The sequence below is a fragment of the Lichenostomus cassidix genome, chromosome 3 (genome assembly GCF_008360975.1).
Source record: "Lichenostomus cassidix isolate B80296 chromosome 3, HeHo_3.0, whole genome shotgun sequence".
NCBI lineage: Eukaryota > Metazoa > Chordata > Aves > Passeriformes > Meliphagidae > Lichenostomus > Lichenostomus cassidix.
The window spans coordinates 91,030,310-91,055,280 of NC_139483.1; the positions used below are offsets into that span (position 1 = coordinate 91,030,310).

A 24,971-nucleotide genomic window follows, 5' to 3' on the forward strand; every position below is an offset into this window, starting at 1 on the left:
GAAGATGCCTGTTGTGTTGGTTTGAAAACAAACCAGTGGGAGATCACAAGTCAAGATTGAAATTAAAAATAAGTGAAATAATACAAGGAAAAGCACTGACAAAGTCAGATACAACCTAACACCCTGTTAGGGTGGTAGTAGCAGTCCAGCTGAAGTAGTCCAGTTGAAGTGGTGATCCTGTGAAGGTCTAGTCTCCAGCTGAAGATCCAGTAGTAGCTCTCGTCCTCTGGGAACCCAGTAGACAGGGCTAGCTCAGGCAGTTCCAAGGCCAGGTTATATCCAGGTGGGAACACCTGGCTCCTCCCTCCTGGGCAGAGCATCCCACAATGGGATGAGATAAGTCCATGAGTCACACGGTGGATCCCTGATGGCCCATTGCCTGTCATGCGGGGTGGGTCGTTAGCAGCTGATAATAGCTAACGGATGGCCCATTGCCTGTCATCCGGAGTGGGTCATTAGCAGGTGATAGCAGCTAACGGCCCACAGCTGGTGGTAATAGAATACTTAACTACATCAATATTGCAACCTAGGACATTATCCACCCCTTATTCTATTACCATCTACACAGTTCTCACTTAAGATAAGGTCTCCTTGTGGGACACAACGGGTTTCCCCATCTGCCTGCATCACCCACCAAGTATAACCAGGTTCTTGGGCAAAAACCACTCCACGGATGGGTTTGCCTTTCCCTGAGGTGGGACTAATCCAAACAGTCTTCCCTAAGAAACCTCTTACGTGTACCACAGGGACTTTATCTCCATCCACTGTGTGCAAAGGTTCGGACTCGGCAGGACTGGCTCGATTGATAGAACCCCTTGTGTTAACCATCCAGGTGGCCTTTGCTAAGTTCAGTTCCCAATTTTTGAAGGTTCCCCCGCCAAGTGCCTTCAAAGTTGTCTTCAGTAGTCCGTTGCACCGTTCAACTTTCCCGGCAGCTGGTGCATGATAGGGGATGTGGTATATCCATTCAATTCCGTGTTCTCTAGCCCAGGTGCTTATGAGGCCATTCTTGAAATGGGTTCCATTGTCAGACTCGATTCTCTCAGGGGTACCATGTCTCCACAGGACTTGCTTTTTCAGACCCAAGATGGTGTTCCGGGCAGTAGCATGAGGCACAGGGTAGGTCTCTAACCATCCTGTGGTTGCTTCCACCATGGTCAACACGTAGCGCTTTCCTTGGCGGGTTTGGGGAAGTGTGATGTAGTCAACTTGCCATACTTCCCCATACCTGTACTTTGACCATCGTCAACCATACCACAGAGGCTTCACCCGCTTGGCCTGTTTGATTGCAGCGCAAGTCTCACAGCTGTGGATGACCTGTGAGATGTTGTCCATGGTCAAGTCCACCCCTCGGTCACGAGCCCACCTGTATGTCGCATCTCTCCCTTGATGACCAGAGGCATCATGGGCCCAACAAGCTAGAAATAATTCTCCTTTGTGCTGCCAGTCCAGATCCACCTGTGACACTTCCACCTTGGCAGCTCGGTCCACCTGCTCGTTGTTACGATGCTCTTCATTAGCCCGACTCTTAGGTATATGTGCATCCACATGTCGAACTTTCACGGTCAGCTTTTCTGCCCGGGCGGCGATGTCCTGCCAAATCTCAGCGGCCCAGATGGGTTTTCCTCTGCGCTGCCAGTTAGCCTTTCTCCAGCGATCTAACCATCCCCATAGCGCATTGGCTACCATCCAGGAGTCGGTGTAGAGATAGAGCCTTGGCCATTTCTCTCGTTCGGCAATATCCAAAGCCAGTTGGATGGCTTTAAGCTCTGCGACCTGACTCGATCCACCTTGTCCCTCGGTAGCCTGTACAGCTTGTCGTGTGGGGCTCCATACTGCAGCTTTCCATTTCCGATCTGCGCCGACAATTCGGCAGGAACCATCGGTGAAGAGGGCATAGCGTCTTTCACTCTCCGGCAGCTCATTATACGGGGGTGCTTCCTCGGCACGTGCTACTTGCTCCTCTGCATCTTCTGAAGATAATTTAAAAGTCTCACCTTCAGGCCAGTTTGTTATAATTTCCAGAATCCCAGGGCGATTTGGGTTTCCAATACGGGCGCGCTGTGTGATGAGGGCAATCCATTTTCTCCACGTGGCATCAGTGGCATGGTGGGTAGAGGGAACCCTTCCCTTGAACATCCACCCCAGCACTGGCAGTCGGGGTGCAAGGAGAAGTTGTGTTTCTGTGCCGATCACCTCTGTGGCGGCTTGGACTCCTTCGTAAGCTGCCAAGATTTCTTTCTCGGTGGGAGTGTAGTTGACTTCAGACCCTCTGTAACTTCGACTCCAGAATCCCAGTGGTCGGCCTCGGGTCTCGCCAGGCACCTTCTGCCAAAGGCTCCAGGACAGACCATGGCTCCCGGCTGCAGAGTAAAGCACATTCTTTACCTCTGGTCCTGTCCTGACTGGTCCCAGGGCTACCGCATGAGCGATCTCCTGTTTGATCTGGGTGAAGGCTTGCTGCTGTTCAGGGCCCCAGTGGAAATCATTCTTCTTGCGGGTTATGAGGTAGAGAGGACTCACGATCTGGCTGTACTCAGGGATGTGCATTCTCCAAAAGCCTATGGCGCCTAGGAAAGCTTGCGTCTCCTTCTTGTTGGTTGGTGGAGACATCGCGATGATCTTATTGATGACCTCAGAGGGAATCTGACGCCGTCCGTCTTGCCACTTTACTCCCAGGAACTGGATCTCTCGGGCAGGTCCCTTGACTTTACTCTTCTTGATGGCAAAACCGGCTTCCAGGAGAATTCTGATGATTTTCTCTCCTTTCCCAAATACTTCCGTTGCTGTGTCTCCCCACACAATGATGTCATCAATATACTGCAGATGTTCTGGAGCCTCACCCTTTTCCAGAGCAGCCTGGATCAGTCCATGGCAGATGGTGGGACTGTGCTTCCACCCCTGGGGCAGTCGGTTCCATGTGTACTGCACACCTCTCCAGGTGAAAGCAAACTGAGGCCTGCACTCTGCTGCCAGAGGAATGGAGAAAAAGGCGTTGGCAATGTCAATGGTCGCATACCACTTTGCTGCCTTGGATTCCAGCTCATACTGAAGTTCCAACATGTCGGGTACAGCAGCACTCAGTGGTGGTGTGACTTCATTCAGGCCACGGTAATCCACCGTCAGTCTCCATTCTTCACTGGACTTATGCACTGGCCATATAGGGCTGTTAAAGGGTGAGTGAGCCTTGCTGACCACCCCTTGGCTCTCCAGATCCTGAATCATCTTATGGATGGGGGCCACAGAGTCTCTGTCAGTGCGGTATTGCCGGCGATGCACTGTTGCTGTAGCAATTGGTACCCGCTGTTCTTCAATTCTCAGTAGTCCTACAGCGGACGGGTTATCTGAGAGACCGGGCAGGCTATTCAGCTGTCTTATGTCTTCTGTCTCTACGGCTGCTATCCCAAAAGCCCAGCGATGTCCCTTCGGGTCCTTGAAATATCCACTCCTGAGATAATCTATGCCGAGGATGCATGGGGCGTCTGGACCAGTCACAATGGGGTGTTTCTGCCACTCATTCCCAGTTAAACTCACTTCAGCTTCCAGTACAGTCAGCTGCTGGGATCCTCCTGTCACCCCAGAAATAGAAATGGATTCGGTCCCCCCATACCTGGATGGCATCAGGGTGCACTGAGCGCCGGTGTCAACCAAAGCCGTGTATCTTTGTGGGTCAGACGTGCCAGGCCATCGGATCCACACAGTCCAATAGATCCGATTATCCCTTTCCTCTACCTGGCTAGAGGCAGGGCTCCTCTAATCCTGTTTTTGGTGCACGATGTTCTTCTCCCGTAAATGTGTTCCTGAGGTTCCTTCAAGAGGATCAGTCATATTATCCTTTCCATTCTGTCGGGGGTTCTGTCCACAAGAGACTGGGGCAGTGTTGTACCTAGATGAGCCTCCTGAAGTGGATGTTTCCTTTTTCAATTCACGTACCCGGGCTGCTAAGGTGGAGGTGGGTTTCCTATCCCACTTTCTCATGTCTTCCCCATGCTCTTGAAGGAAAAACCAGAGGTCACGTCGCGGGGTTTGTCTTCTTTCCCTGGCTGGGGGACGTCTGCTCCTGATGGCAGAGACTCTGGTTGGTTTCGGTGTGACATGGAACAATCCTTCTTTGAACTCTTTCCTTAGTTTCTGGAGGCTCTTTTCAATCAAGCTCCGGACTTGCTCGGCCAGGTTTGTTTCCACTGATGAGACCTGGGTGCGTAGTGGGGCGGTGACAGTGTCCTCGTAAATTCTCAGTTTGTTTGTTAACACGCCCACCTGGTCTTCGCCTTCCCTCCACTGCAGTGTTGCCAGGTAACGAGAGTATATCTCTGGTCCGAGCCGCGCGAATCTTAGCCACATTTGTGAAGTGCACCGGACATTATCTGGGTTCTTGGGGAATCTCTCGTTGTCCGAGAAAATGATCTCTAGCACAGCCAATTCCCTCAGGCATCGGATACCTTGTTCTATTGTGTTCCATTTCCTTTGGTGCATCTGGAGGTCTTCTTTGCACAGGTATCTGTCCCGTACACTCAGCAGCAATCGCCGCCAGAGGCTGAGAGTTTCCTGGGTTTTCCCAATCCCCTGGTCAATGACCACATCCTGAGACAGGGATCCCAGTTGTCTGGCCTCACTTCCATCCAGAATAGTGTCGTTAGCTGCAGCGTCCCAGATGCGGAGCAGCCAGGTTAAGATGGACTCGTTCGCCTGCCGGGTGAATTCTCTCTGTAGGTCCTGCAGCTCCCCCAGGGATAGAGAGTGAGTGATGATCTCCGGCTCTGTCTCTTCTGCTGGGTGAGATGGTCCTGCCGCATCCTCATCAGTCGCTGTGCGGACTGACTTGCTCTTGGATTTCTTTTTCTGGACAGGGGCAACCGCTACTGGCTTTGGCTGTTCTGATTCGGCAATGGTCTGTGTTGACACATTGACTGCTCGTTTGGTTCCTTTCCTCTTGGTGGCAGTTTGCGTGTACGTGGTGCCTGCTGACTTGTTTCTTTTCTCTTCCTCTTTGAGAAGACGCTGTACAACACCAAGTATTGTTCTGTTTCTCAGCATGAGGTACACTGTGCTGGTCGCAGAGAAGAAAGAAAACAGAACTAACAGGAAGATTATGCCATCCTTAGCATCCAGAGAGAACTCAATATTGTCAAAGATGGCTGTGCCTGGCCTGAAATTCTGGAAGAAACCGTTCTGTCCTCCTAGCCCCAGAGGGTGGGTGCGATTGCTGAGCAGGTCCCAGACGAAGCAGCTCAGGTTAGGCCAGGCAGACAAAGTTGAGTATATATAACGAATGGTGTTCATCGCCTCACAGGTAACCATGCCATAGGCATAATAAACCAATAGGGCAATTCTCATGCCATTCCCTGGTCGCAACAGGAGCAATACGACGGGCAGATAGTATCCCATTTGATGTGTAGCAGACCAGGAAGGCTGATTTATCCAAAAGTTCATTTCATTTCACCCAAATTTGGCTCTTGATTTTGTAAAAGATACTAGTGCTCCCTGACAGCCCTTTCTTCTCTATATGGCACAAGTTATTGGAGAATCAATCTCTCTAATGATATATCTAACTAGAGAGATAGATACACAGATATATAGGCATATAAAATATGTATTGATATATAAAAAATTTATAGTATTATGGAAAATTTTTTCATGAGACACAAATAGATTCTTTAATCAGGGAAGTTTTATCTGTCAGTCACATGCCACTGCATTTGATAACCAAATCAAATTTGATTATCACCTAATAATGAATGGGAAAGTATCTAAAAGCAGTGGAAAAGAAATAGTGTTACACTGGCTCATGCTGTCAAATCAGCATTAAAATATCATGCTATCTATCAAACAACTTGTATTTTCAGGGTTTTACATAAATGTCTCTGTATGTTTAATAAGGAGATTAAAATAATGAAATATAGCTATGTCTTCTGAAGTTCAGCTTATCTGAACTTCCTTTTTTTCTTCCTTAGGATGAGATTAATCATACTTCATAAAATACTATTAACTCTAAGAGACAGAAAACTGTTTAGATGTGACTGTTTATATAATCATTGCTGAGAGCCAGTTAAAATGATTGCTACCCCTTTTTCTGGAAACTGAGGAGCATGTTTGCCCCCTTTTTTTTTTTGTTCTACAAAAATAAGTTGCAGGGATGTGCAATATTCACATGGATACAATCTTTTAGCAAGGGAATAATGATAAATCTCTATAATCCATTTGTACTGTGTGTGATTATAGATACTCCATCTGTCACAAAGACTGCACCTCTGCTAGTAAACTACACAGTGTTGGGGCACCAGTATGAGTATGGGGAAGTGATTCTTTAGACTGACAAAATGTTATGGTAAATGCTAACATGCCTCTATCTTGCCTTCTTCTGCCTAGGACTTTCCCAAACAATCTCAGGCATAATACAGTAGACACATGAATTCCTAGAAAATTACTTGTAAACAGCCGTGCTCTTGTAAAGGATAACTGAATTTAAGATTGCATGGCTGTGGTCAGAGTATTTTTACTCTTTCTGGGTCTTGGTGTTTCTTTAGATATTAGCACAGAGAGAAATGCAGTATCTATGTGATGAAACAGCATTCAGTTCTGGCCTACTATATAAAGAAAGAAGCTGTATTCGGTTTAAAATAAAGGTAGAAAATAAATGTCTGCAGAAGCTGATTGAGCTGACTGATCTGAACAAACACCTTTTGAAATAAGTGGTAGATTGTTTTCTAGAAATTCATATTTTCCTATTGATGAAGTGGCCTAGACTAGTTGAAACTTAGCTTTCTGATTTTCAGAACCTTGAGTTACAACAAGTAAATCCCAACCTTTGTGCTCAGTTAATGAATAAAGAAAACAAAAGCATTTTGTGTTTTCAGACGAGTCATTTGATGTGTATCTTTAGCATCTCTACAGGAAGTCTCCTTAGACTCCTTGCATGTTTTTTCAGCTGTGGTTGATCTCAGTGCCAGGAGAAAGGCAACAAGAAGAATATGATACCAGCTGTAGCTTGTGTATTTGTAAAATAATTAAAGGTTGTTTATAGATATGTTATTTATTACATAGTGAAGTGTTGTGGTTTATAGGAATGGTGTAGCAGACCTTACTGGAAAGTGTCTCTACCCAGCCTGGGTAGGCACTCCTGTGCATAAACCCTCCCTCCAAGGGCTGGTTGTTGCTACAGCTGGTCACTGTGCATTACCTGGCTGGGGAGCCATAAGGCTAGCTCTGGTTTTGTCTGCTGTTCCACAACACGGCGATGGTAAAGGAGGTGAGAAGGGTCTATGCATGATGTCCATGGAAGATTTTATTCACATGGTGCACCAGAGGCCAAAGACCTCCCAGAGGCAGAGATGCCTCATGGGCGAAGACCTCACATGCACAGACACACGTGCACAGACCATGTGCATAGACAATCATCATGGTGGAGGGTCTGGAGTTTTCTATAGGGACAGAGGGGCAGGGACAGCACATTGGCCCAATGATCTCTGGGCACAGGGGAGGTACATGGGTGGAGTTGGGGTACAGGAACCAATAGGGAAAACCCAAGGGAGTGGCCAGGAGCAGGGGTGGGGAAAGCAGGACAATGTGAGAAGGTTAGCCATATAAGGGAGAAAAGGGGTGGGGAGATACAGTTTGTACCACAATGGCGAAGGACCTCACAGCATCATAGAGTAGTTTGGGTTGTAAGGTACCTTAAAGATCATCTAGTTCCAACCCCCTTCTATGGTGTGAGAGCCTTGCTGGCTTGCCGACTTGAAACATTTCAGGGGCATGTGTGGGACAAAAGGCAGGTTGGGTCTTGCTCTGGTGAGGTGCTGAACTGCCCTTTACACCCCATCCCTCCCCCAGCCTGTATCCCAGCCCCACAGCAACTGCCAATCCCTGGCACACTGGAGGCAATGCTCCACACCTGCCCCTGGAGCCCCTAACCCAGCTCCTCAGTGGCCAAATGACTGCAAGTCCCACCTGGGAAAGGGTCCAGGAAGGCGAAGGGGTATTTAAAGCAGAACAGGAGGAAGCACCTGTCTTGATCCTACCTCCTCTTGGAATTTATATCAGCTGAACACTGCTGGAACCAGGAGTGATAGCTGTGTTTGTTTTTTTCTATGTCTTTTTCTCTTTTTCTCCTTCTTCTAATTCCCTCTTGGGATTTTGAGTAACATTTTGAGAAACTTTAAATTGATCAGGCTTGGAGTTTGTTATGTTGAATTGGCCACGTTAATGCTTTGAGAAGTGTTTCAGGTTGATTGAATATTGCTCTAAACCTTTTGCCAAAGTTATCTGATTTTCTAAAGTTGCCAGTAAAGGTTGTTTTGGTTATTTTGACCTCTTGAGAATACTTTGTTAGTATTTCTCCTGTGTGTCTAACTCAGAGTACATGAACAACTGTAAGCCCTTTTAAAAGTCTCATCGAGCAAATTTTTGGGGGCAAAAACACATGGACAAGGTCACCTTCTACTAGAACGTCTTGTTCAAAGGCCCATCCAGCCTGGCCTTGAACACTTCCAAGGAGGGGGCATCCACAGCTTCCCTGAGTAACCTCTTGTACAGAATGCACCGAAAACAGAATACTGAAGACCAACAGTCTGATTCAGAACCACTTAAATAAGCTGTTCAGTAAAATAAGGACAGCAAAATGGAAAACACTTGTAGAGTCAGAATTACTTCTTTAGTTTGGGGACATGGCATTAATAAGGAAGAATCCACAATGAAGAACTTGGAGTTGAGAAAAATGAGTTTGGAACTGCTCTTTATATTATTCCAAGAACAAGAACTGAAGGCAAAAGGAGAAATATAGAATGCATCTTTACGTTTAAGCAATGCTGTATGAAGACAGTAATGTGTAAAATGTGGAAAGAGTTGTAGCTGCTCAGAGCAGATCTGCTCATTCCATGGATCACAGAGGGAGGTGTTTATCCCATTAAGCATGTTAATAGGCCAAAAAGGAGAATGGTAATTGAAAATGAGTGTGGGAATACTTCTTCCTTTCATCTAACAGGAAACTGAAGCCATGCTTTCTTGACTCTAGAATGGATGAAATAGCCTTTGCACATGCTTCCTGAGTTACCATTATGGTCTCTTGACTTTGTTATGGAAATTAGATTCGTTATGGAGGTGAAGAGGTGAAGCTGCTACTTAGTGCCAAAACCAGGATCAATATTTCCTTTCCACTGAATATAAAAGAACGAAACATAGAAGTGGTATAAATTAATAAATTTCTCACTAATCTATTTTGTAATAGTATAGATAAAATACTTTCTTGAATAAGCTAATGTCCTAATCCAATATCACATTAAGAATTAGTTCCTAGACTTTTCAGTTTCTGATTTACCCAGATTATATACAAGTTATCTTTGGTCACTGTGAATACATCCAATGTCATTGAATTATGAGAATACAATTTGCATCAGGGTCAGATTCATTGCCATTGTATTTTATTTTGTATTTTACATTGCCGTGTCTTTTTTTCTTCTTTTCCCATTTCTGTTTGCAGGTTTTGACCTAGTAAAGTGTGAAGATCCTGGCATACCAAATTATGGCTACAAGATACGAGATGAAGGACATTTTGTAGACACTGTCATTTTATACAGCTGTAATCCTGGCTATACAATGCACGGCAGTAGTATTATGACCTGCTTAAGTGGAGATCGAAGAGTTTGGGACAAACCTTTGCCTACTTGCATAGGTAATATGGATTGTAACAATGATCTGGTGTGATACATCATAAAGCAGATAAAGTTGTGGGCTTTTTTTTCCCTCATCTATTTTCATCAGAAATTATTTCAGCATCTCATTTCTATGAATTTAATTTCTAATTTTCACCCACATTGGCAGATTGTTTTATCTGGGGTCCTTGTTACTGTGCTAAGGTATCACATCTGTCAGAGCTCCGAGGTAGACCTTTTCTTTAAATATCACATCTTCAAGTGCCTAAAACTTTGTTTCATTACAGCCAACATAAATATTAAATAGAGAATTACTAGCCAACATGCATAATAACTGAACAGCACTATAGCTATTATCCATTGTACCTTTACTAGGAAGTTTGCATCCTCTGGTCTTGCTTTCCAGTCCAGCAATTGCCAGTGACTTCCTGAGTTCGGTTTGTATATGGAGTTCCCATGAATCTTTCCTTCTGTGTGTCTTCTGATGCTTAGTTTTCACCTCTGCTGCCTGCTGCTGGCAGGTCACCCATTGCTTTCAGCACTCACCTCCCTTACAGGGTCTTTGCTTGCTGTCTTTCTCCCATTTGGGGTGCTACATTCTCCATTCCAGAACCTGCTGTAGCAGTGTGCCTGCAGGTTTTAGTGGAAGCAGGCACCACAGTCAGAGATGATTGGCACTTCATATCTCCCTTCCCCTATCCCATATTGAGTTAAGGGCTAGAAAGTTCTACTCTGTTCCTTCTAGCCGAGTTTCACCATTGGTTTACAAAATTCTGTAACTTCCTTCCTTGCATCCCCGTTCCCTGGTGCCCCTGTCATTCCTGCTTCCATCGCGTTCTGGTTGGTTCTTGATGTAAACCCCTCCCATCCTTTGGTCCCTCTTAACTCCTTGTACCTGGACATTCTGTGCTCTTTGCGCTCCAGAATCCAGCTTGCTCCATCCCCTTCGACCCTTCCCGATCCCACACTCCCTTACTGCCCCGCCGCTCCTCAATAAACCCTGGATTCCGAGAACTAAGAGACTACATCTCTTTCATTATCGCCTCATCTCCTGCTCGGTCTCTGTCTCCGAGGCACTCTGCTCCTGCGCCCGCGGCACTCACTGCTGCGCCCAGTCCGGTGCGTGCGAGGGTCGCCGCGGCTAGCCTTCTTTCATGCGGCTTCAAGGCTAGCCGTGTCCAGAGCGAGAAACCGCAGCCTGCTGCCTGCTGAACACACTCACAGACCTGCAGTCTACAAAAGAGCAAGCTCACTTCCTTTCAGACATTCGGCTTACCCGGAGAGTCAGTGCCAGAACAACATCACTGAACAGCATTTCTGCTGTCTTAGTAGAGGTTATTTCCCCCAGTTGATTCTAGAATTTTGTCTGTAAGTTTTCTTATATGTATATGAGAGGTCAAAACAACTATCCAGTTTTGATTTAAAGACTTTTCCAGGCTCTTTATGCATTCAAGTCCTCAAGTTCTTCACTTTAATTGGTTAGCTTCCTTTTCCTCTGAGTTTGCCCTTTTGTAGAGAAGACCCATCATTAGTCCTACCTTTGCCTATTTCTCCATGAAATTTAAATTAAGTCATTTCTCTAAGGTCATTTTCTGCAAAAATTTTTTATGGCTGTGTTCACTACCAAGTAAGAATTAGAATCAACTCTAAAATACTTGTTGGTTTCAAGTTTATTAGGTGAATAAATCCAACAATTACTAATTTCCTTTTCTTTGTGTGGTGACTTGTCTTCTAATCTATATGTGGCATATTAAAATCTCAACCATACAGCAATCAAAATAGTAATTTTGTATATTTTGTATATTCCACTCTTACCTGGAGGAAGCTAGGGAACCCAGGATCAAGCAAATCCAAAGGAAATTTTTCTCCCTTTTTTTGAAGTTGTCATGAACTTCCAAACATCACTTTCTTTCTTAGAAACATTTTCTTAATATCCTTCTGTTTGTGGAGATGTGTTATTTTTGCTTGTGTTCTAGATCAGCATTTGACATTTGCTGTTCTCTTCAGTGACATTTACAGTCTTCATTGTTTTTACTATGATTTCAGTCACATTAACAAAAAATATCAAGCCTATACATAGGCAGATTCCACACATTCTACACTTAATAATTTTTAATGATACACTGTTATATTGGTCTTAGTGTTCATTCTCATTTTTTCTATGTTCTAAGCCTTAATGAAGAAAGCCAATGAATTCTTGTAATTCCTTCCTAGAAGTTTACAGAAATGTTTAAGTCACTTCTATTAGTTATACTATGGTTGTTTTTTATAGTATATTCTCTGTGGTGGTGATTTTACCGTGTGCTCATCTCTGCATATTGTCAAATACAGTTTTTGAATTATTTTTATAATTACTTTTGAAAGTTTAATTTTGATCTATTCCTAAAATGGATTTTTAAAAATAATATATTAAATATATAATCCATCATCCTAAATTTTATGATGTATTTTTTTCCTAAAGGAGCCTTCTCAGAATTTTAAAGAAAATATGTCAATTAGTTTGAGTTTAAGTTTTGGTTTCACTGAGTTAAACTGAGGTCTTTGGTAAATACAGTACTGTACGAGTCTTTTCTTATCTGTAGTTATCTGTCACAGTGACAATTTCATTCCAAACTTTCTTGAATAATGGAAATTAATTGAAATCCTAGACAAGGGTTATGTTTGAAGAAGTTTTGTACTAAAGCTGCTTCCTGCTCTGGTTCTGTAAATAGTATGTGGTGTTTTGAGTGATCAAACCAGCAGGATAAATAAGTAAATCAGTCACCTTATTTCCTCTGTGGTAATTTTCCTTCATGGTAACAACTTGGCTGTGAGCAGTGACTTGGTGGAATGTATAAAGATTAGTATATGTTAGGAGTATTGCTGATAGATTATTTCGTCCAACTGCCAAGGTTCTTTCATCATCTCTGTCTTACTATGCTTGTTGTATAGCTGTGCTTGAATAAATCCACATGGTAGTATTTTTTAATAACACCACTTGTAAGGCAACACTATAAATGGAGTAGAAATTCAAGTACATCACTTGACTGAAGAATCACTGATCCTTTTTAGTTCAGTGGAATGTGATTGTTGCACAATTCCGTTTTGTCAGGATGTGTCTTTACACTGACCAGACAAAAGCATGATGCTCTAAGCAAGCAACATAAGAGCCATTTGATTGTGGATTCTTAGCATTGCTATTGGTCTCTCCACAAAAATAGCATTGATAATAAAAATATTTTAAAACAGACACCACATACTATCAAATCATAGCTTTCTGATTTACTCTCTTGCTTTGCAAGCATATGGCATTTAAATTTTTAAATACCAAAGGAAATTGCTTGGCAATAGCTATTGCTTGATGTAATTAAATGTGAAGTTATATAGAAGTAACTTGAAAGCATTAAATTAAAAGCATTTTGACATTACAGCAAAACAGAAAGCTCTTTTATTTACAAAACTCAATGCTGTAAAGTTTGAATTCAAACATTCATTGTTAGAAAAGCCAAACATGTTAGATGGGATGTTTCTGAAACATTTTTGCTGTCTTGCTGATGCTAAAATTCTGCTTTTGTGATCTCAGTATTTATTGAACTGCTCTGGTCAGTTAAGTAATCTGATCACAGAAGTATGGCTTATTTCTTTATAACAAGGTAGGAATGAGATCATTGTGTTCATTTTTAACTTCTGTACGTGACCTGGTTTTTACATATGTGTCCTACTTCAGAAATATTAGGTCATTCGGTTAACTTTTTAGAAACACAGAGATATGGAATGGATAAAAAATGGTAGTGCAAATTACTATGTTCTCATTAGATATAAATGTAATCCTTATTTTGCAGCTGAGTGTGGTGGTCGAATTCATGCTGCTACCTCAGGGCGCATTTTGTCCCCTGGTTACCCAGCACCATATGACAACAATCTTCATTGCACTTGGATTATTGAAGCAGATCCAGGGAAGACAATAAGGTACATGCTTAATTTCAATATTTATGGCTGACTTCAGCATTTTAGGAATTTTTAGTCATTGTAATAGTTTTCTACACAAGGTGGTTTTCATGGGGGTGGTCAAGGTACCCTTCTATCAGGTGTCATATCAGTTTTCCAGGGTTGCTTCCCTGTTCAGGTGTAAAGTCTCAGGATATGGGACAAGACAACCAGCATTCAAGGCACATTTGAGTATTGTCTCACCCAAAAGTTGTCTTTTACACCAGGGCAACACTAGATTCCACAAACCAGAATACGTTACAGTGTTAATTAGTAGTATTAAACAGCTTACATAATAGTGAGCAAGAACCTCAGGAACCTGCATAGTAAAGCAATTCCCATGAATCACAAGTAGGAAAAAAACATTTCATTCCCTCACCCTCTCCACAAGCTAGCTCTACCAGCACAGCAAGGCCATCAATGCCAGGGCAAAGCACAGACCCATTATTTGAATTAACATGTTCCCAAATTCAGCAAAATAAAGAATTAATCAGTGAAGCCAACAAACTCCATGACCTGTGCAGGAACTTGACATTAATTACTAAAATAGCTGTAGCACCTTCACACAAAGCTGACTTATTTTAAGACCCACACTGGGCTCTGAAAAAGGCTGTGGTGAGTTGACATTGCCTGGAGATCACATGCCCACCTATCACTGCCATTCTCAGCAGGATGGGGTGGGGAGAAAATGACACGAGGGAAACCCCTTGTGAGTCAATATAAAGCCAGTTTAATAAAATAGAAGTAAAGGCCATCTGTGCATGGAAACAGAGGAAAAACAAGATTTTTTCTCCACTTCCTATCAGTAGGTTATGGGCGGCGACCTCTTAGGAAGTAGACCTTCAGCATGCATTGCTCTGGAAGACAAACGTAGTCACAGAATATTCTGATTTGGAAGGGACTCACAGGCAAAACAATATAAGTAAATGACAGGTTATTCAGCGGGAAGTTCTCACCCCCCCCTTTTTTTTTTTTTGTAGTCCTATTTCACTAAGCCAGATATTGAATTTACTCCATCATGGGTTATTTCAATGCATCATTTTTTTGTTTAAATAACAATTTTCAAATTAATGATTTCTAGTTAATGATTAATGAGATGAAGAAATGTAAACACACAATTATTTGAAACAAAACAAAAGGACATTTTGATATTTACCTATTAGATTTCTTCAGCATTAAGAATGTAAACATTCAGGACTTGAAGACAATGCACATATTTTGTCTAATAACATTCCTGAGCACCTTTATAAATGTAATTCTTCACCTGGAGATAAATACAGATTATTGTATAATCTGTATAATACAGTTTTATATTTTATGAATTTTAGCAAAAGCCAATATATGATATTTTTCTCTTTTTTGCGTAGGAAAGGAAAGGCCATCGTGACAGAACTTCTTATGCTTTGTGTTCTACTGCCCAGTAGCTACTGCTTTATTTCAATTGCATATAATTCAAGCAAAACAGTGTTCTTGCTATCCTTATTTGAATAAAAAGAGGAAATCTTTGATGAAATAATAGTTCATATAACTTAAAATATATCATAAAAATAAGTGAATTTATAGACTTTTAAATTAAGTCTTGAGGACTTATGCACTGTAATAGCATTTTCTGTCATTCAGACATTTATAAAACAGAATTGCATCTCTCTTACAAGATCAGCTTGTTCAACAGGAAAAATGAATAACTCTGCAGGACCACCAGCTCTTCTTCAGTCCTAAACAGCATCTTTAAACTACAGTTTGGGAATCATTACTTGGAGTTTTGTGTAATTGTGTTTAATGAGTAATGCACAGTGCATTTACTTTCTCTTTGCAGTCTGCATTTTATTGTTTTTGATACTGAGGTTGCTCATGACATCTTGAAGGTATGGGATGGGCCTATTGAGAGCAGCATACTTCTCAAAGAGTGGAGTGGCTCAGCTCTTCCAGAGGATATTCACAGCACTTTCAACTCATTAACATTACAATTTGACAGTGATTTCTTCATCAGCAAATCAGGCTTCTCCATTCAGTTTTCAAGTATGTAAATATTTTTCTTCTCAAAATTACATACCCTATTTATATACATTATTCCTATACTTACTGTTTCTTAGCTTGCAACCTCCTCAGTCTTTAGAAGAAAAGAGCTTATATTATTTTAATTGTGTTATGTATTTATGCAAATAGCTACAACTAGGGGGAATTTTTGAATTTTCTTCAAATGTTTTTGGACTTTTTTATTTCTTTTCTAGAGCAACCACATACCTAGTATTATCTAATTAACATTATTTAACAAGACAAAATGGGTTTGTGCATACAGAACTTTTCTTCTGCACCAAAAGTTTTAAATATTCCCACCAGTGCTACCTAGTAATGTATTATTTCATGTATAGTTTGTGGTTGGATTTTTTTTCTTAAAACATTGGCTGCATGATGCATCATTTTTATGACGTTAAACACTCTTGTATGATTAAGCTAAAGAATAAAACACACCTTAGACCTTACGATATGTAAATTATTAAATTAAATATTTTAATTTGTTATTAAACTATTCAAATTGATCTTAAGGTATAAAGTGAAAGCTTCTCTGTATATAGAGAAATTATGATCAATATTTTAAAACCGAGTATGTGGAGTTTTTCTATGTTATTTTGACTTAAAGATTGGGGGTAGAATGCAGGAGACTCATTGTCTTTGATTCAGTCACTGCATCCTTATATGTCTAGAGGAAATGGTGTATTTCTGATCAAGACATAGGGAAATTATGAATTATTAAACTGTGTCAGAGTAGAAATATTATTCTCCATAGATATGTTATTCAGAAGTAAAAGGTTCTAATCAACTTTTAGCCATTATTAGTTGCATAAGGATAGAAACTTGGGGGGTTTCCTAGTCTCTAAATAATGCATTTTGCATTTACCTATTTACTTCATTTTCCTGGATTTTTCTGAATGCTGTAGCTGCCTCCCCCAAAACACTCTCTCATCAGCCCTAAAATACCTAGTAAAAAGTATGCAAAATTAATTAGACAAAGACCAGAATAAACTTTTCTAAAATTTATCACCAGTGTGTTATATAATATGCTGCTTTTCTTTTTTTATTCTTTTTTTGTAAAAAAAGAGATAAGTTTTACATTTGTAAATAATTTTATGCACAGATTTGGAAAGGATAGAAATATTTAAGCAGTTCAGTTTACCAGCACATTCCTTAACCTTCAGTGGTACTAATAGTAAGTAAAAGACAAATTAATGCTTTAAGAGAGAATAACTGATTTTCCCATCCTAGTATAATATCGGATGGAGGCACTTTTAGTGATCATACTGGCAACTGCAGATTATGTCTTACTGGAATTAATTGGAATTGGTGATGAAGAGCTGAATGCTCTAGTATAGGAAAAATAGTTTCATTCACTCTGTTTGATGAATAAAATGTGTTAATAATTTTTAGTTGTAAGGAGTAAAAAATAAGATTTAAGGAATATGTTAAAGTAAATGTTTAGCTATTTAAACTAAAAACCACAGTTTAGTTTATTTGGTCGTCTTCAGGCAATGAGCAGACCACTGTGGCCTTGATCTGTGAAGGATTTAAAGTAATTAATCTATGGCTAAGTGGGGATCTTTACATGCTTTAGTATTCATCATGTGTTAAAACTGTAGGACAGTTTATAGCCAAGCTGCACAGAATATTAACATTACAGTACTTTAGTAGTTTGTGACTCAATATAGAAAAGATTTCTAAATTGCTCAAACTTTTTTTCTTTGGCAATTGCAGAATATGTAGACATTTTGTTACAAGTTCTGTGAAGGTAATTGGTGAAGTTTTCTGTCTTTGTGCCATGTGAAGGATTTTTAAGAGTGGCATCTGTTAATGTGTATTTCTTTTAACTGTGAATTACAATTGAAGAATTGCACAGAATTTGAAAACCTTTAATAATGCAGCTTCTGTATTGGATTATACAATTGGGATGAGTGTCTGCATCCGTGAACAGCCATTTATGGGATCATATAAAGGATATGGATTTCAGAGTATCAGGTCAAATTAGCAACTTAAACACAAAACTTTAAAGTGCTGTTTTTCAGCTGGAGAATTCATTTCACTCTACTGTGAATGTGCTAATTAGTCTCTGTGCCTTGCACTCTAGAATGTCATAACTGCATCTGCCTAGAACAGAGGTGCTGTGAGGGGATAGTGTGAGGCAGATCAGAAAATATCACCTATAAATTGCTTACTGTTGATTGTAAATGTAATTAGAGGTATTTTAGTGAAAAAAATATAATTGGCTGAATCTTGCAAAATGTTTGAATGCTGTTTAAAGCGCCCTGTCTTGCCCACTCAGCTCAGCATGTAGAGCATAAGGACATGAACTGACAAGAGTGATTATGTTAATTGTAATCAGTCTAATGTTTTTCATTAAAACCTAATTACCATTTAGTTGTGCATAAAAGGACAAAAAATGAAGTTCAGTGTACAAAACTGACCTTTACTCTGGGGGTTAAATGCATTTAAGCTATGTATTACAAGTCAGGGATGTCGACCAACTTTTTCTGGCACAAGAAGGGTATAGGCAGATTTGGTATTTGGCTTCTTTGTTGCAAAGAAACAAAGTTACTGACAGCAAAAACTTCTTGCATAAGTTAGCTATTAAAAAAGTGAAATTTAACCTAGCTTAATTCTGTCTTACATATCTAAGATAAGCGGGGTAGATTGCCATTTGAAATTGCGTTTTTCTTATCAGCTATAGGTCTAGGTATACTAACAGTAATTTTCGAACTTCTGAATATTTAAGGGCAGATGAAATGAATCCTAGCTGTCTTTTCACAGGTCTCTAGTTTCCTTTGAGATGTCATAAAGTATCCTGGCTAGTCACCATCTGCCACCACAGAGGGTCACACAACCATAAGTCCTCTCTCCCATCGTCCAGTCCTGTGCTAATACCTTGGGTATCAAGGCATCTCAAATGAGACTAGTCACCTGTGTTGAAGCAGATCAGTCTTGCCCTGAATGTTTAATCTTCATGTGCTCTAGACTTCTGAAAGCAAAGGATCCCATGCTAGTGGATGGTCTGTTGCTTTTATGGACCTGAAGTTTATTTTATTGAGAGTTTTTTATTTCTTACCAAATTTTTTTTTTACTTGATACTTAGCAAGAACAATGGAAGTGACAGATGATAGGAACAGCACTGGTAATTTCTAGTTGTATTTCATTCTTACAGGTTCTGATAACCTTGGTTTAAAAATACCTAATAGTAGTTCTACCCTTGCAGTCTATCCTTTTTTTTTTTTTTTTAGCTAAATTCTCAGCTGTTGTAATTTAAGGGAACTGTATCCTTTTCTTCAACTAAATGATGTACTTATAGTTCTTTAGCTGGTTTTATAGATTTTGGTCCTCAAGGCAAATAATACATCAAAGGATTTTATTAGCACTCTTCTTAAAATTAAAATAATTTTTTTTGGGATATCTGGCTTTTCTAGAGTCAGACCTATCTGCGATAATTTTTTATGCCTATCTCTGCTTCTGCAGCATTGGTACTTCCTCTCAGTTATAGTATTCTGTAAGCATACACTTTAATTAAAAATGTGCCTATTCCTGCTTTCATATGAACAGAAATGTGATCTTTTTTTTCCTGATAGTATAGAATAAGCGTCAAGATGTTAATAAAGTAGGGAAGCATTTTTTCTCCATTTATTTTAATATTTCTTTCTTATTAGAAGAAGTTCAGACACTCATTAAAGGTGAAGACATAAAATAAAAGCATTTGTATGGTTGCTTTAGTCCAGTTTTGATTTTTCTGTTGTTTTCTTGCTTTCTCAATATTTTAAAATTTAGCTTTTGAAGTATATGCAGATATAAGCAATGGTGAGTAAAGGTGCCTGACTAAATCTTTAACTTAACAACACAAGTCACCTATTATGATAATACAAATAAGCACCTTACACCAATTATAATTAGGACAATTATTTGGAAATTATTTTGTCAGATATTGATGCATCTGCTGACAACTTACTTCCTGTGGCAAAAGCTTAATCGTCTGCAGTTTGGTAGTTCCTAATGGCACTAGGCTTAATCTGACAAATCTGTTTAAGCAATGATTTCTGCTTTAGTCCAGTTTTGTAATTCCATTTGATAATTTGTTTGTCTGCAGCAACTTTTACAGCAACTGTATCACCTATCTTGAACTGAGTACTCTTGTCTTGAAAATTGTTCCTTTATTGTTGAAATATCTTTTAATCACTTGCACAACGGCCTGAGCTGCTGCATTTAAGTACTATAAGTATTTCCATGACAGAATCTTCATTGCTAGAATTCATAATGCAATTGTTCCAGATTGGTTCACAATTAAATTTTTGGGAGAAGGGGGCTAGTGCAAAAAATATATTTTAAAACAAATTTACAATGCAAAATGCATAATCACATATCTGCCTTAGTAAATAAATAAATTTTGAGTTTGAAGAAAATTAAATCCATTAAGACATCCCTTGTTAAAAATAAAAGGACACAAGATGAAAGAATTCAACCCTTAAAAAGTCTGTAACCTTATAATTTCACAGTTCAGTGTCTTCTTTTGCTGTCTGTGATGTTATAAATGTTGCATTTCATGCTCACACTAACATGGTGATGAAACCATGGTAATGAAACTGTGTCATTGCACTCCTATCTATCTTCTAATCCATGGCCTGGGGAAGGCATCTTCAGCCTCATAGGGCGTAACAGTTCTTCATTTGGTTCCTGTGGAACTAAGCAAAAATGAATCTTGTAGGTTACTTCAGTGGTTATTTATAAATTTATGAGCTTTTTTACTCCAGACGTTAATAAAGAGGCTGCATTGGTGTTTGGGTTTCTTTTTTCTTTACATTCTTGGACAATACATGACATTTAAATTTGTTGTTGATGCTAATTTGCACAGTACTTAGTCCGTACATTTGCATGTTACGTGAGTTACTTTTTAGAGAACAAACATTCTTTGACATTTGAAGTGTTAGTCTGAAATCACTGCAAATCCTACCTGCATTTCAGCTTTGATATGCAAAATTCCTTCTTAAGCTTATTATTATGCAAACATAATGCACTAAACAGGGGAAGCTTGTGCAACCTAAAGGCCTGGAAAAGTCTGTATTGTTTCTATAACCATGTGAGCTAGAAAATAGTGTCTGCAGCACAACAGTACAGCAAATGGCTTACAGGATTGTTACCACAGACATAGTAAAAATTAAATGAACAAAGGTGATGTTATTATTTCCTTGAAGTACAAAAGAATACAAGCTAAAAATTATGTAAAAAAAAAAAAGAAAAAGGATAAATTAGTCAAAAATCTAACATTTTGCTCATGAGTCTACAGACAGGCAAACACAGTGTCATATTCTCAAAAGCAGTCTCCTATTGATTTTCAGTGGAATTTTTAATCAACTTTGAAGTACAATTTGAGGACCAACTCCAAAATAAATGGGATTGTGAAAGATTAATAAATTAGAAACAGGGAGACTTAACACAATGGCTGTCTGCACATGGAGGTCTGAAAACTCTTTAGCAATCTGTGATTTTCCCAGCTGTCTATTCTTCTGGAACCTAACTCTGAGTTCCATCTCTGATGCACACAGAAGCTTTTTCCACTCTGAGCAGATGAGACAGTAAGAGATGAGAAATCTGTGCAGAAAATTACTCTATAACCCACTGAGTATCATGTAGCTTAAGGCTTAGAGCACATATGCAAGAGCTGAGAAGCAGCAATTACTTCTTTTCCAGCTAAATGGCATTCACATCTTGTCTCCTGGCTATGCCATTTGAGGTGCCTATTTTTTTCTCAGTCATTTCTTAACAGTCTAACTATGTAATTTAGTTTGATTTAGCATCCTTGAGTCTAAAATGTAATTATTGCTTTCCTTGTTTTACAGTGTATATGTTTTAATTGTTAAATGTTATAAAAGAAGAACAGTGACAGAAAGGGGGTGATTTTTAATTTCTGGGTTACTTATAAATGCTTATGACCTCTATACCCTTCAGCTATTTGTAAAATACCAAATGAAGAAATATCAGACTCGTAATTTTCTTGCAGTTACAGAATCTCTTGGGATTCTTGAGAAGTAAAACAACTTGGAAAGGAAGCAAGTTGAAAAGTTGACAGTCTTTCTAAATGTTCGCTGCACTAGATGACACATCAGTGCTTAAATGTCTGGTGTTCTCTTTAATTAGGATCAAGTGTATTTGGCACAATAAAAAGGTTGTTGGTTTCAGATACATAAAATAACTTCTGAGGCTGCAAGATCAAAAGTGTAAAGAACATTTTAATGTCTATTAAATAGCTGTGATAATTTTTAAAATTTAGATATTTGTATATAGGAAATGGACATTAACAGTGAAATTAATATTAAAAGGCATCAGTCCTTTCTAATTGGTACATACTTGACACAGGTAAAATGGGGAAAGGGTTGTTTGCTGAGATATTTTGTGTCTTAAACTTTTAAGAAGAAAATGAATTGATTCAGAGGTATGTTAAAAAAATACAGCAATTAATGACACAGATAGGCTTGTGCTCATTTGCTTGAAGGAATTGCAAGTCTTTAACAGATATGCACTAGAGTGATCCATTGTTCAGAGCTGTTGTTGTCTGTCAAATAAGGAAAAACTTCTCTGAGGTCATGACCCTGCTTTCATTCCCTTGCGGCAAAACATACTTCTAGTAAACTGCACTGCTATGGAGTGTCAGGTAGGTTGTCAGAGTAGTGCCTGGGGAATGCTTACACAGTACTCATTAGTAGTGACAGCTATTATTTTAATTCCTGGTGGAAAAAAAGTCCACCACGGTTAAAAAACCTGCCATATCTTTTATTTATTTACATATAGGAACCATCCCAAAGTATGAGATCTGTTGTTTTGGACTGGAAACAAGGACAAAAAACATGTTAAACAAATTTTCTGTGTTTCTAATGTGTTAATTGTAATAGTCCATGAATTCTCACATAAAGATGTTTTACAATTTCTGTGACCACCTATTTGCTAGAATATTCATAAAACCATTTTAAGAGTATGAAATGGTTGTTTCTTATTCTACTTTTTGTTTCCAACCTTTCTCTCTTCCGAAAATCTGCAACACAGAAAAAAAAATCGTGTTATACAATCTAGTAGTTGTTTCAAGTTTGCAAATATTTAGCTGCTCTTGCTGTTTCTTATAGTGGTATATGGTGTGGAGAGAAGGAGTAGATGCAGCTGTTAATTCAGAAAATCGATTACCTGCACATTATGGTCAGGAAGGTTGCATACTGGTGGTAGACGCCAGTACTATCAAATGGCAGTTGTGACATTGGATTTATTAATTCTCCTTTTGGCTTTTGTTCACAGTTGTAGTAAGCTCTTTGAAAAAGATTTTTTGGTAAGGACTGGTAGGAAACAGAGTGCAATTCAGTAGGGACATTAGTCTCAAGAGATGGGACCTCCCTTCCTTTGGAAGACAGCAATGTTTATTGCAACTCAGGATGTTTGAATACCTGAAGCCAGTAGAAGAGAACCCGAAGCCAGAGGACACCTGATATCTTCCAGAAATCCATAGTAGATGTAGATATGTGTATCCATTTTATGGGTGATTACTTGCTTTAAGTCATACCATGCTGATTGCTTTTTAAATTAATTTATTCTTTTAGAAAACAAAATCCATATACAGCCAGAAAAGATCATAAGTGAGATTTTTTTCTAAGATTCAGTTCAAGTGATCTCTAAGAAGGTTGTTTCTTGTCCCTGAATTGAAAACTTCAGGGCTTCATAAACTGCTGTTTGATTCAGCCAGATGGGTAAACAGCATTTGCATGCAGAAGGATGGTAAGACTATAAAACAATATTATTTACAATGTGATACTTACCCTATTGCACAAAAGGCATCAAATCTGTTTTGATAACCAGAATACTAAAGTGAGAAACGGAATTACAAAGTTCTTTTGATGCATTAACTGGACAAAATCATTCCATATTTTGCACTAAAGATACTGGCAGGAAGTCAACATAATCATGGTGTACGTCAGTGGGCAGATTTTTGTAAAAGTAAAGAAACAAAATGCCTTCCTGTATAAACTGAAGAGCAAATAATATTGTCTCTGGTTGGAATGCTAATGTGAACATGTTGTGCATATAATTATGGATGATAAGTAAGTATCTACACCTAACAGCTTTTATTTCATTATTCCCTCACAGCTTCCATTGCATCAACTTGTAATGATCCTGGGACACCACAGAATGGCACCAGATATGGAGACAGCAGAGAACCCGGAGACACTACCACCTTCCAATGTGACCCTGGCTACCAGCTGCAAGGACAGGCTAAAATTACATGTGTGCAGCTGAATAACCGATTCTTCTGGCAGCCTGATCCTCCTACATGCATAGGTATTAAGATGAGATGTTAGTCTCTAGTTAGGATTAATACAGATCAGATACATTTCTTGTTCAATTACTGGGCACATGGTGGTCATGCTGGAGTGATCTCTGCAGGACTCAATTATTTTGTACTTAGAGACAATGTCAGTCTCATTCTCTTGATTAACAGTATTTTTGGGTGTGATTTTCTTTCTTTATTTTTTAAACTTCATAAAAGTTTAAAATTGGCAAAGTCTAATAAAAATAATTAAACAGAAGTGGTAGTTAGGAAAAAAAAGTCATATTGAAATGGTCTCATTACAATGTTGTTCTGTGTAATACTTTGGTTACATAAACTGTGATCCATTACTTATTCTGAAAACTTTCTGAGTTATTTTATAGATTAAATACCCATCCTGTGCAATATCTTGGAAGACAGATACTTATTCCGAGTGACAATGCTATTGAAAGAAATTAGGTATATTTCCATAGCACCAGGAGAGGGTGGTTCCATAGTGCTGGATTGTATAAAGGTTTCACTGAGGTTCTTGTCAGTAGACTAATAATTACAGGCTTAAAAGTCTTGCTGAATTGTATTTTAATGTCATGAGTGTAAGTTTTCTAAGAGTAATCAATATCTGGAAATTTATCTGCTAGGCATAGTAATTTTTAAAATCTTAGTTACTTTGTTGTCTACTGATTTATAATTAAATGAAGACGTTTTTTAGCAATCCTTAAACTCAGGTACAATATCACCTGAATAAACATAATGCTTTTTCTTTCTACAAAGAATTTTGAAGAGGCACTTTCCAAAATAGCATATCCTCAAACAACTGCAGTCCCTCTGTTTCTCTGAAGTAAGAGTAGTGTGAAGGATTTAGGACAATGGAGGATAGTTTCTCTGACTCCATATCACGTAGCAGAATTGGAGCAGCATATAATCTGGGTTTTGTCCTCTGCATACCTTGTGTGCAGTGAACAAAGCAGTATGAAAATGCTCACTAAGCACATTGGCATCATTCACAAATTAAACATATTTAA

General features: G+C 39.3%; 1 protein-coding gene across 1 annotated transcript in view; it reads left to right on the plus strand.

Annotated features, from left to right (window-relative positions):
• Positions 1-24,971, plus strand: part of CSMD1 (CUB and Sushi multiple domains 1) — a 1,097,029-nt gene that overhangs the window by 891,494 nt on the left and 180,564 nt on the right. The window contains exons 24-27 of the mRNA XM_085056685.1: positions 9,476-9,667; positions 13,469-13,595; positions 15,430-15,632; positions 23,769-23,960. Of these exons, the coding sequence (XP_084912811.1) occupies positions 9,476-9,667; positions 13,469-13,595; positions 15,430-15,632; positions 23,769-23,960 (714 nt within the window). The remainder of the gene's footprint in view (positions 1-9,475; positions 9,668-13,468; positions 13,596-15,429; positions 15,633-23,768; positions 23,961-24,971) is intronic.